Source organism: Halichoeres trimaculatus, unplaced genomic scaffold (assembly GCF_033239565.1).
Source record: "Halichoeres trimaculatus isolate MK-OKI-2021-1 unplaced genomic scaffold, fHalTri1.1 fHalTri1_scaffold_14, whole genome shotgun sequence".
Taxonomy (NCBI): domain Eukaryota; kingdom Metazoa; phylum Chordata; class Actinopteri; order Labriformes; family Labridae; genus Halichoeres; species Halichoeres trimaculatus.
In genome coordinates, this window is record NW_027437192.1 from 9,489,118 (window position 1) to 9,501,969 (window position 12,852).

Genomic DNA, 12,852 nt, shown 5'->3' on the forward strand with positions numbered 1-12,852 from the left:
AGTTTAAGAGCAGATTATAAGTGGCTTTGATTCAAAAATCAAATATAGCTTTAAATGAATCTGTCCGTTTCAGCATCTTCCCTCTCAGCCCACAGTGCAGTACATCAGCACAGAAATCACAGGCACCAGGAAGTGACTGCAGGACACAGCCAGAGACGCACCCCCTCCTCTTGGCGTCGTCGCCGTAGCTGGAGGGGATGTTGTTTTAGCCATGGTTGTAGGATTCTGAGAAATGGGTGATGTGGTTTTGGAGGACATCGTTGGACCCTGGGATGGAGTGGTGGGCGATGTGGGGGATGAAGCAGAGGTGGGAGATGAAGTGGGGTTGGATGATAAAGTGGATTTGGAGGATGAAGTAGATTTGGAGGATGAAGTGGGTGTGGAGGAGGTGGGAGGAGGTGCTTTGGTCTTCTTGTTGCTGTTTGAGGTATCTCGAGTTGAGGTGAGGAGTTGTGTTGTCATTGTAGTAGGTTGGGTGGTTCTGGCTGAATTCATGGTGGTGCTTGACACTGTTGAATTTGTACCATTTCGATCCTGCAGGAAAAAACAACAGCCGTTACAGTCAAACATTAACAGGAAGTGCTTAATAGCTATGTAAGATTTTTAACAAGTCTTTGTCATTATTACACAGACTGGTGGTCTGTGCTCCATGGCACGGGGTCTTACACTTAATGACCTTTGCTGTGTGCCTGATGGTTAATATATTTATAAATGAAATTTTTGACTGGACTATCATGCTACTTAGGCCAATTTTGAAAATGTAAAAAGATATATTTGTTTATTTTTGACACAGACAGCCAGCCCACATAGACAGCTGATAAATGCCACAAGGAGCACAGTCAGCTGGTCCATGCTGTGACGCATGGACACTCCGTGTCATGTGGAACACAGACAACCTGTGCCACTACCTGCACATCTCATATTGACTGCGACCCCTCCTCACTCACGGTTACAAAACACAGTCTCAGACACTAATGATTTTAAGTTGTGCTTCTTTAAACAGTAACAAAAGTTAAAACTACTGAGAAGTCATCAGTTTTTTACACTGTAAACTGAGACATTTGAGTAAATTGAATTCACTAACAAATTTGAAGTTTTCATAGCTTAATCCAATAAAGTAAATTGAACTTTGGTGTTAACTGTGAAATATTATCTGTCAGCAGAGTTAATATCAACCTTTATCCATTACTTTCAACTGTAAAACTAAATATTTTTCCTGAAATGTTTTCGTGTTGGCTTTTGTCTCTTGAGCCAATAAAACTTTTTGTACTGTCCAGGTGAAAATCTTTTTTAAACTAGAGAGACGAAAGCAAACACTTCATGCTACCATAGAAATGAAAAGAAGAGCATTTAATTATGAATCCAGGAAGCAATCTCTCAGCACTGGTCCACATTGTTATCATTTCCTCCTGTATTGTACTGTACTGTACTGTCAATCGATGTCACAGATAAAGCCACAATACAATGTCTCTGTCTCAGCGGCAAACCTTTTACCTTCACAACATGCAAAGGTCAAGCACTTGCTGCCAAACATGAGGCAGAGGCATGAAGAATTAAACCCGCTTTGCATACTGCTGTGGTTGGAAGAACCCCCACACACACGCACACACGCACACACGCACACATGCACACACACTTACTACATGTTTGCCCTTATTGTCCTCTGACTGCACAATGCTGATGTACATCTGTTCCCTCTTTTCTGATAAGTCACGCTGCGTATATCTGGAAATATTAGCACTCCCAATATTGACATGAAATGAGTTTCTACAGCGGAAGAATAGAGCAGTATGGACTGATAAATCCAAACTGATCTCATATTGTTAGTTTTGTGCAGTCGCACCAAAAAGGAGAAATTTGTTTTCTTAGCTTTGAAAAGTAAAAACTCCAAAAGCGTTTTGGAGTTACTTTTCCAAGTCCCTTACTCATCCCAAATTTTTTTATAAAAGTGTTCAACTGTTAACTTATCTTTAAAGTTAGTTACATATTGGGTCTAATTTAACTCATTGCTCCTCACAGTTTGTTAGAAAAAAAAAAGCACTTTAATATCATTATCTATTATCTTACCTCAGATGTATGTTCTTGATTTTAGAAGAGAATCTCTGAAAACAGCTTTGTGTTATTGCAAAACTACTTCACTTTTTTTTATCCCCCATTTGCCTGGATCGTCCAATGCATGTAAATTATTTGATTTACGTCTCACTGATTTGACTGCAGCCAAGCTCAGGGCTGAAAAACAAAGCCTGCTGTTCTTAAGACAAAAAGTGTCTCTCACTTCTGTCTCAACTCCATCCTGTCTGATTTCAAGATTTCCACATGTGTCTTACCTCAGTGTAGCCCAGAGACATGAAGCTCAAACACACACACAGGACCAGTATCCCAGTCTTCTCCATTATGGTTTACAGATGTTTCTGAAAGTTGAAGGATGTGTGCTTCTTTATGGCGATCCCACCCATGTGTGTGTCCTTTTATACCAGCCAGCTCTCCATAACGCTGATGCTGATAACTGTGAAGCGTCAGAGAGAGCAGAGCAGAAAAAAATCATGTAGGAAAGCGTTTCCAGCTTGACCTGCAGTGTGAATGACAGCAGACAATTGTTATATGTTTGATATGTAAACAAGACTTTTTGCATGTAAACCCTTTACTGAATTGGAAATGCACAAAGTTCATGTCACCCTAACTGACTCTTTATCAAACGTTAAGATAAAACTGAAGCCTGCTGAAAACAATGTTCTCATAATTTTATCTTTTAGCCAAGAACACAAAAAGTAAAGAGTTTGGACATTACCATGGTGTTGCAACATCTCTTCTGAGAACCAAGGACATCAGTTTCTTGAGTTTAGAAAGTGGAATGGTGTCCCTTTCTTGTCTAAACCAACAATGTGCTGTATGGTCCTTCTCCTTTTTGAAGTAGAAGATTTGAAGTTCATGATTTCCAAAAAGAATGTCAGATTGAACCTTGGAACTGTGTCCCACCTCACCCCACTCCATTTTTTAAACTTTTATTTATCCAAGAAATAACTCATTAAGATTAGAAAATTTCTTGTACAAGAGTGTACTTACCAAGATAGGCCCACAAAGCATCCAATTCCATGACACAAAAGAAAAAAAATGGAAATTTTGTCAAATTCATCCAAAGCCACTGGTACATTAAGCAGAACACCTGCAACCCGATGTCTCTGTCTCTTTCTCCAACATTTTGAGTTAACTTTAAACCCAGACAAGTCACGGTCATTTCTGTACCATGTTTAATTGTTTCCTCCTTGTATAATGTTTTTCAGCTACATTTGAAGATTTAGCCACAAACTTTGTTCACAGGTAACAGCTTTTTGGAAGTGATCAAAACAAGTTTTGAGCCCATGCAGTGACTTCCACTACAGAGTCATATCTGATTTTAATGCGGCACCACCCGAGAGCCCAAAGGTCACCACCATCAAGTACTGACTTTTTGTTTTGTCTGTTTTTGTGCACAGATTCTTCCAGATTATCTAAATCTTTTAGTCTAATGATTTTCTGTAGATGATGAAATGGCAAAAGTTTCCCCCAACATAAAAAGACAAAACAAAAAAGAAGAAAAACAAAAATGAAAACAAACAAAAAATCATTATTCAGGAGTTGTTGAACTATTTTCTCACACATTCTCTCACAAAGTGGTGAACCTTTTTCCAACCTATTTTACACCCAGTCATGTTACTAATCTGAATAGCATTTATTTATTTATTTATTTATTTATTTATTTATTTATTTATTTATTTATCTATTTATTTTTAATAACAGCTACCAGTTTACATGGAATCCTGTTTTTTCCGTTTATTTATTCATTTATGTATTTGTTTATTTATGCATTTATTTATTTATTTTTAATTAGAGTGTTTATCAAAACTTAATCATTTAATTCACTGTTTTCAAAGATGGGTGTGATGTACCTGTATTTTTTAGTAGCTATTTTAAACCACTGATTTATTGTCTCGCTTTTGTCAAAGAAGATCCTAAAAGTTAAAACTTAAAAAAATAAAAAAAATCACACATAAACAACTTGAAACAGTAAAATGAAAGAAAAAAATTAAAGAGGTTTTTTTTTTTTTTTTTTTTTGCTTCTTTAAGAAATGATCATAATTTATCAAGACTCAGTGTCTTTATGTATGGCATGCATGTTTTTTGCTCTTGTGTTGCTGAAGTTGGATTAGCTTTCACTTTAACTGAAGTTTCTTTCCCCTTCAGTCTAATCCGTAGGGAATGTAGGTATGCATTTGTAAAGTTTGACTGAAACAGAAACGCACCTGTGTTTTGCTTCATATTTAACATTTCACTTTCAACCAAGCTAAGATAAACAGAACAAAACTGATGTGATAAGATTTATTAAAGCAAACAGAAACCAAGGACCAGAGACCTCTATAGTTAACCCTGAAACACACAGGAATATTGTATTGAATGCCTGACATTGCCCTGCACTTGTGGACATCAGTGTGATGAAATTTTGGGCATAAAGTACGTTTGTTTCCAGCTTTCTCTGACTAACATCTTAGAGGTGTGTACGAATAACTGATGTAAATAACTGTGACTTTTGATAAGAAATTTGGACAAATAGATGAGGTAAAATCACACTTTTTCAGGAAGAAGCAACCACACCACACCCTGTGTCAAAATAACATTACAGTAGTAGTATGCTTGTAGTTTAATCCTGAGGATACGTGGGTCTTAACTTATAAATGTTTCACTTTTACCAGCTTGTAACTCTGCAGTATCTGATTCCCTGTCCTGGTAAAATTCTGCTCACCCATCTGTTAAAGAAAGGCAAACAGAAGATCCCGCTCCAGTTGATTTTATTTGGCTGGAGATGATAGTGGATGAGTCTTAAAGGGAGAAGTTTCACAATACCTGTGTGTCACAAGTACACACACCTTTCCCTCATCCCATCATCTCATCCCTACACAACTTTAAAGGAAGACAGTGAGAATAACAAAGCTGTTCCTGTAACAGAATGTTCAGCTTGCAAATAGTTGAACCTTTGTGGTGCTTTATCATCCGTCTTATCACCGAGCCACATATTTCCTTGTATCTCCCATTTCCATGTTTCTTTCAGATAACCTACAGCTTCATGTCACAGGTACCACTGGCTACTGGAACATACGACAAGAGCTGCTTGTTAAATTAATTTCACAGATTTTGTAAACCTTTCTCAAATTTCTTTTTGTTGACTCAGCTCGGAGTCATTAAACGACATTGTGGTTTCCTTGCTTTGTTCTGATTTCTGAAAGGGTTTTCTCCTCATGCGTGACACGTTTCACCTGATGACTTACTGATTGCATCAAGTGATGCTTTATTGCCTTGACAGGTTCATGGAAATTAACCGTAAAGATAAGAGAACACAATTAGACTGGGGAGGGGCTCCTGTAAACGTTTCATGTGATACTCACTGAGATGACTACGTTCGTATATATTCAAATTACAAAACTTTTTTGAACACAATGGACAAGGGATGACGTCAAAGACAGTCGTGTGATGTATCATGTTACTCATAAACAGGCTTGAGGGGTAACTAGAAGGCAAACAAAACTTAGAGCAAATATTGTGCCATATTAATTGTGGAATAGCCTTCCAGAGGACCTCATGGCTCTGGAGGTCATGTTTTTAAGGACATGCTCATGACCCACCTTTTTAGCTCAGCTTTTGGTCTATTTAATATTTTTAATAAAAATAATATTATTAAATAATGATAATAAAATAATATAATAATAATTAAATTATTTATCAGGCACTTTTCAAAAGCAATGTTACAAAGTGATACAATAATGAAACAAACAATGTAGGAAATAAAAGACAAGAAATTCAAAAGTAAAAGAAATGTGAGGAACAACAACAACAACAACAAAAAAAAACATTATATATAAGATGTTATATATATATATATAATTATATATAAGAAGAAAGGCTAAAAACCCCACCAAATAAAGGAAATGAAAACATCAGAAAAAGAAGAAACAGTGAAAACAATAAAACAGATTAAGACGACGAAAGATAAGACTTTTAGATCCTGCCCATGCACTGTGAAAGAAAAAACAAACACTGTGAAAAAAACAGATAATTATGAAATAACCACCCTTATTACATCACCCAGTGTTAACTGACCTGTGTTTGTTAAGCTCAATAAAACATTTACTTCAGCACGTGAAAAAAACAGCACGTTTTTCCATAAATTACCTGTCACAAGGGCTACAACCTTTGATCCTCATGGATTTGACCCAAACTACACATGGATGAGTTGAGAGGCCTCAGTGTCTAATACTTGAAATGCTTGCTTTTAATAAGTCATATTTATATTCATGGCCTTATCCAAGAATACACAGATAGGTCTTGCTGTTTAGGCCAATTCAAATAAAACAGATGAACACAATTTAGTATAGCCTAATTATTAAGTGTATACAAGTGTTGATATTCAATAGGTGAGGGTAAAAGAGGTAGTTATGCTTACTCTTAAACTCACTCTTTGTATGTGGCAGATATAAAAGCTTGGTTTAATCTTTTATTATTTTATGTAGCTGGCTCAATAACATATGGAAATATGTGTGATTAAAGTGCCTTGAGCTAAAGCCACATGACGTTAACTTTTCAATGAATAATGAAATATGTAATCCATCAACAGTGAACTGGGCACTATTCTGCATTCTTTTTATTTAACCAGATAAAAGACCCATTTAGATCAAGATATCTTTTAGAAGGGCGACCAGACCACAAGGTCAGCATACTTCTGTCTTGTAACTAACGAGAGTGAAGCTCTTATGGGGACTGATCTGCGGTGAATAAAGTAAAAATTCACACAACACAGGGAAACAACAAAACAAATACATGACAATTAACGTTAAATTGAAATGGACAAAAAAATAAAAAATAAAAATAAAAAAAAAACAGTAAAACGTAGCAATGGGAAAATGAAGCGTCTTTGAAGCTTGGAGTTTTAACAGTGCTCTGGTTTTTATGTTGTTGTGTATAATTTGTAGACTAGACAAAAAAAAAAAATCTCATTTGTAATGAATTTTATAAGGGTGAATCATGTTTAAAATATTGGTCAAACCATGAAGGCACAGCTCTAAAATTAGTAATGTGTAGTTGATAGGGAGCCCTTGAATGTAACCACTGACTCCATCTAGTGGCAGGAAATGCGCACTTCTGTATCCGGAAGTGACGCAACGAAAGCAAACCGTGCGGTGCTTTTTGAAAGAACTGGATACAGGATCACACTCATTATCTTATTTCCAACAATGATCAAGTAAATAGTAATTTGTGGTTAGCATAGGAATATATCGATAATTGGAAAGCGTTTTGTCGAAGGAGTTTATTCAGGTGAGACGTTTATTTGATTTTCAGGCAGCTAGCTTTGTTAGCATGAAAACGGCTAACTAGCTTGCAGTTGAATGGGTTTTAACATGGGGTAAGCTCCTTCGCTAGCCTTTTCGGGCTGTCTTTGCTCTTTGGTGCCTTTTTGTCATAAGAGAGCAAAGACACACATTTTTAATGGGTTAATTTTATGAAACAAATAATTTTACGTCTAAGAGAAACATCTGATTTTGCCCAGCTGTATCACTCTTTAACTAGTAGTTCGGTTAGCGCTGCTCACACGCACCAAAATCAGTGTTTACATTTTTGATGAGAAGAAATTGCGACGCCAATAAGTTGTGTGTTCGCCCTTTATTAAGCTATTACCCTAATACTGTATGATCATTTTGCTATTTTTCAGTGATGGCAGCCCCATTACCTCAGAAGCCAGGGATGCCAGGGGTTCACCCCCAGCAGCAACAACACCAGCAGCCCGGTGCTGCTCCAGCCCCAGGACAGCAGCCCATGCCTCCTCAGGGAGCTCTGAGGGAAATCTCTCCTGTGTTCCTCTGCCGGATCGGACAGGAGACGGTTCAGGATATTGTCACCCGAACAATGGAGATCTTCCAGATCACACGGGCTACACAGGTACTGGACGAGAGAGTGTTAAGTATGATTTATGCTTCTGTGTCGAACCTGTGCAGAAGCTTCTGGGGGGGGAAAAAAGCCTGAATACTGGTTAGAAAAACTTGGAATACTAGCTCTGTGGCCTGTATTTACACAAAATGTGACATCTGTTTTTCCACAACTTCCATCCACTTTGACATCTCTATTTTCATCCCTGCAAAAATTGCATTATCAACCTCTAATTCAAATCTATCAGCTTAGACTCCATAATTACATATGCTTGGATTCAGGAGCTGTGCACTGTATTAAATTCTGTTCCTCATCAGACTTAGTTTACAGTGATCAGGTTGAGCTTTAATCTATGCCTAAATAAAAAGAAAAAAGGGTGGATGCTTTATGAAATTTTAAAATAGAACTCAGGGGATTTAACTGGTTTATAACTCAGTCAATTAGAAAATATTGAAATCACTAGTGGGTAGAAACAAGGCTCAAAGCTCACCTTAACTTTGCCTCTTCAGCTTGAGGTTGACCAGGTTTGAGCTCAGTATTTTGAGAATGATGACTGACAATCAAAGGCTTCTAAACTCTGCATCAGAAACAAATGTGTGACATCATCATGTAGACTACGTCTGTTTATTACTTCAATGGCATCACTCTGTAGATGAGTGCGGGTGAACTGGAGCAGCTTGAATCATCTAACGTGCATCAATGGTACATTTCACTTTCAAAACTCCAGAAACTGATCTGCTTTCATTCTTTTCTTTTTTTCTTGCTTCTTTTCTTCTTCATTTCTGTTTTGTTTCTGGTCTAACTAAAGGTCAGTTTGATTAGAAAATAATTTAAATCGTAAGAATTGGCTTATAAAGGTAATTAAACATTAAGAAAAAAATAGTTTGCATTTGTTTGAGGGCAGAGTAGCAGAATAATTTTCAGACTCAAATTGGGGGGTCAAGGCTGGTCTAACATTGTCTGAGAGGTAATTCCAGGTCTGGTTTGCACTATTTTCAATAAACTTAACATTTTAAATGATTTGCAGATCACCAAAGTCTATTTTTATGAACATTTTACACTCAGCTCTTTGACTTCTGTCCAGAAATTGTCATACAAAAAACATAGTCCCACAGTACTTTTTTTGAAAGTGGACTAGACTACTAGAACTAGAGGAAAAGGACAAAATATGAAAAACTCTCATAAGTCACACTTTTGTAGAAATTACTTAAAAAAAAATTTGTCTGAGGGATCTTGCTCCAGCTACTTGGTATTCTTGGATCCATTCTTCGCTGACTCTCATCTCTGTGAACGTTACCGGTACGAACTGCTGCTGTTTTTCCAGCTAACAGGGCTCCTCTGCAGTCTGTCAGTCCACATTCTTCCTGTTCTCCCTTCAGGTTCACCTGCTTGGCACGCCTGTCAGCGTCTGTCTTACTCATCCTTCCATCCCCACCTGATCTGTGTCTCTAATCGTCTCCCTCTGTGTTTCCCAGCATATCGCTCACCTCTTTCAGCTCGTCCTTGTCCATTAAACTGAGCCTCTTCTTCCCTGTGCACTTAAAACTTCAAAAGCAAAGAGCATCATGGGCTCATGTCTAAAACACTGAAACACAAAAAGAGAGGAGAGAGGTTTTCTTCAGATCACTTTTGCTCACTTGGTATAAAAATAAATACTGTATCACTTTTTTTTCATGGTAATATGTAAATGATTGATGAAGGATGTTGGGTATCTCTGATGCAGCTTCCTAACGGTGTGACCCAGAGCCAGGCGATGTATCAGGACCGCTTTGGAAAACTCCAGGAACACCTCCGGCAGCTTGCCCTGCTGTTCAGAAAGCTGCGGCTCCTGTACGAGCGTTGCGTGGAAATGACCGCCGACCTGCAGGAGGGGCCAGCAGAGGTCAGGGAGGAGTTCGTAGATTTCTACTTAGATATTTATTTGCTGTCGTATTCATAGAGGACGGGTCAAGAACTCTGGCTTAAAAAGAATCTTTAATCTTCTCCAGACTTGGTTGAATACATTTACAGAATTTTAGTACACTGTCAAATGTCAGCACAGACACTTTCACACGGCCATGGAAAGCTTGAAAACAAACTCATTTACATGTTTTGTGTCTTCAGCTGCTGCCATATGTCGGGGAGGAGCTGGTTTCTGTCAAAGTCGAAGCCTGCAGTCCTGCCGTCAACCAGGAGAGAAAAGAGGTTCTAGAGGTTTGTTGATATGCATTCATGCTCACAATAACATGATTAAAGCAGAACTAGACAATGAGCTAGGCTATATTAATGTACTTATTAATGAGAATTTACCTCTAAATCATTCATGGTGCATCAAAAAACAATTTATTATCAGGATAACGATGGAAGTAATGTCTCCAAACTGATGTGGTGTGCCGAAAATTTCCAAAGATTTATTTATCAGGCCACTTTTTGATTGATTTGAAATGATTTTTGACACTGAGTGGTTCAAAGCCTACTTGTCTAATCTTAACAGACTTATGAAATCACACCTCACCTGTCCCTCAGTTGTGTCTCGATACCTGATGATAAGTGGTCAGTTTTCTGCAGTGATCCATGCGCAAACATCAGCAAACTCTGTTTCTTCTCAAGGAACATTTTCTCCATTAGGGGGCGATACAGGGGAAGATACGTCACTATTTTTTATGGCAGGATTAGGATCTGGATTTTTTCCAGGCTTGTTTTTCATATTCAGACTATTTTAACCCTTAAATAACCTTTTTAGCCCACTGAACGGCTTTCCTGCACCATTTCAAAACTTAATGTCCTCTGATGTGTTTTTGAACTCTTACATTTACACATAATGATAAAAACACTCATTAAAAGACGTAAGCTGTGAGATTTGGTGAGTTTCTGCAGAATGCATGGAGCTTGAGCTTTATAGAAGTAACCTATGCACAGTCTAAATGTAGTCTGAAATGATACTGGATAGAAGGGGTGGGAGCAAAAAGAAAAATCCATCCTGTTTTTTTTGTTTGACAATATCAAAATCATGGAATCTTTGTCAAAAAAATTTTTTTCAAATTCTTCTTTTCAATCTTTGTTTATAAAACGGATTGTAATAAAAACTCCACTTTTCTCCAGCAGAGGGTGAAATTTTTCTCTCTGACTCATGTGATTTGCATTTTATGGAGAAATATATAGTCTGTAGACATTAACTTCATTTAACTTTTTTACATGGTCTGGTGTTAAAAAAACAAACAAAAAAATGAAAAAATCGTAAATATCAAAGAATCAAAATTTAAATCAAATAGGCACCCCAAAAAACGTAATAGAATTGAACCGTGAGAGTAGCATTTCGTCACAGCCCTACTGGATAGACTTTGGCTTTCTTTGTGCACCTGACAGGGATTGTAAACCCAGAAGCAGGTAGTGTCTCCCTGACTTCACTGATGATTCCAAAACATGATTTTCTTCACAAAGATTCAGAACTTAAGTGTCCCAACCCTGCTGCAGTTTCTTACCTGAATGTAACAGTGACACAGACTGAAACACCGCTTCCCTCAAAGTCTTATAAATGTAACTGAACAAGATGTAGTTCTCTGAGATGCCTCTAGGTGGCAGTCCTGACACTGTCCAACATCACTCCTCACTTTTGTGAGTTGAATTGCAGAGACCATACATCAGGCTCTGTTTAAGCAAATGGTCCAAACCCGATGTTTGTTTTTGTGAACATTACAGACACCATCACAAGCATCCCAGGGTGATGAATATTTAAGATCAAGGTTTGGAAATGGCCCCCAGGCAGCCGGTGGCAACAACGTGTGAAATGTTGCCTGCGGCTGATCTTCTTGTTTGTTTCATCCTCAAACGAATTGCCAAAATCCATCAAAAGTTTCTCTCTTGAATGCTCAAAATCTTCACAAGTAATTGTTTATATTTTTCACTAATGTGTGTGTTGTGCTTCACTTGCAGAAAGTACGCCAGAAGAACCAGGAGATGAAAGTTCTGATGGACCAGATGAGGAACCTACTGTGGGATGTCAACGCGATGCTGACGCTCAGGAAATAGCGCCTCGACCTTCGACTTTGGGACACTTTCTTCAACTGGCACTTCATTCTCAAGACTCTCGATACAAATCACTGAGGGCTGTTTTTTTTTTCTATAGAAGAGTGTTTAAGGGTGAAACTTCTGATTGGGAAAGATCTGAAAACCGAACACTCCAGACTCACAACCTTTCATTTTATTTTGTAAAAATGGTTTCGAGTTTTATTTCTCCTTCCACGTGTCTCCAATCATCATTTTGTCGCTCTGTCTTTTTTCTAATAAGTTATGGAGTCCTGTTTTTTTATTGATGAGCTAAAACCTGAATTGCCTCCAGTCAAAACAATAACAAACTATCTTATAACACCACTCTCATGGTGTTTTGGCCCCAGGTGCTGACAGAGAGCGCAGAGGCTGGTCTGACGGCTGTGTTTCCAAAAGGAACAGTTTCTCTTATTATGCTCTGTCTGCTGTAAAAACACTATACAGTCAGAATTCTAATCAGCCCCTTTGGCAGCTATGTATCTCAGGTGCTTTGTACACATGTGTGTGTTTGTGTGTGTGTGTGTGTAATGAGATTAGCTTCCTGAGTGCTAGACACACACCTGTTTAGCCCGAGGCTGTCGAGACTCGCCTGTGAATTTTATTTTTGTAAACTGTGGCGCTAAAGGAAGGTATCATTTCTTTTTTGTATCAAATAAACTTTTCTTTTTTTAACTCACACATTTCAGAGTCCTGTTTCTAAATCCAGCCGGAGAAGACTTTGCAGCATGTGAACCGCCGTGTCGATTCTGATCCTGAGGCGCTGATGTAGGAACACGTTATGTCATCCAGAGCTGAGATGATATATAAGCACATCAAGGCACATCCTCCAACACAAGTGATGCATAATCTGCCCCTGACCCTTAGTATTCATCCATC

General features: G+C 38.0%; 1 protein-coding gene across 1 annotated transcript; it reads left to right on the top strand.

The window, feature by feature from the left end:
* Positions 1 to 7,148: 7,148 nt before the first annotated feature.
* Positions 7,149 to 12,648, top strand: LOC141803083 (mediator of RNA polymerase II transcription subunit 30). Its single transcript, XM_074686961.1, has 5 exons — positions 7,149 to 7,341; positions 7,736 to 7,962; positions 9,674 to 9,832; positions 10,054 to 10,143; positions 11,863 to 12,648. Exons 2-5 carry the CDS (start codon positions 7,738 to 7,740, stop codon positions 11,956 to 11,958), a joined length of 570 nt encoding a protein of 189 aa, XP_074543062.1. The 5' UTR covers positions 7,149 to 7,341; positions 7,736 to 7,737; the 3' UTR covers positions 11,959 to 12,648.
* Positions 12,649 to 12,852: the final 204 nt, after the last annotated feature.

What these genes read in the sequence shown, in the direction of transcription:
- LOC141803083 (XM_074686961.1), top strand. Translation starts at nt 7,738, where the DNA reads ATGGCAGCCCCATTACCTCAGAAGCCAGGGATGCCAGGGGTTCACCCC. An exon ending in AGATCACACGGGCTACACAG is followed by an intron (nt 7,963 to 9,673) that starts GTACTGGACGAG and finishes TCTCTGATGCAG; the next exon opens with CTTCCTAACGGTGTGACCCA. An exon ending in AGAGAAAAGAGGTTCTAGAG is followed by an intron (nt 10,144 to 11,862) that starts GTTTGTTGATAT and finishes CTTCACTTGCAG; the next exon opens with AAAGTACGCCAGAAGAACCA.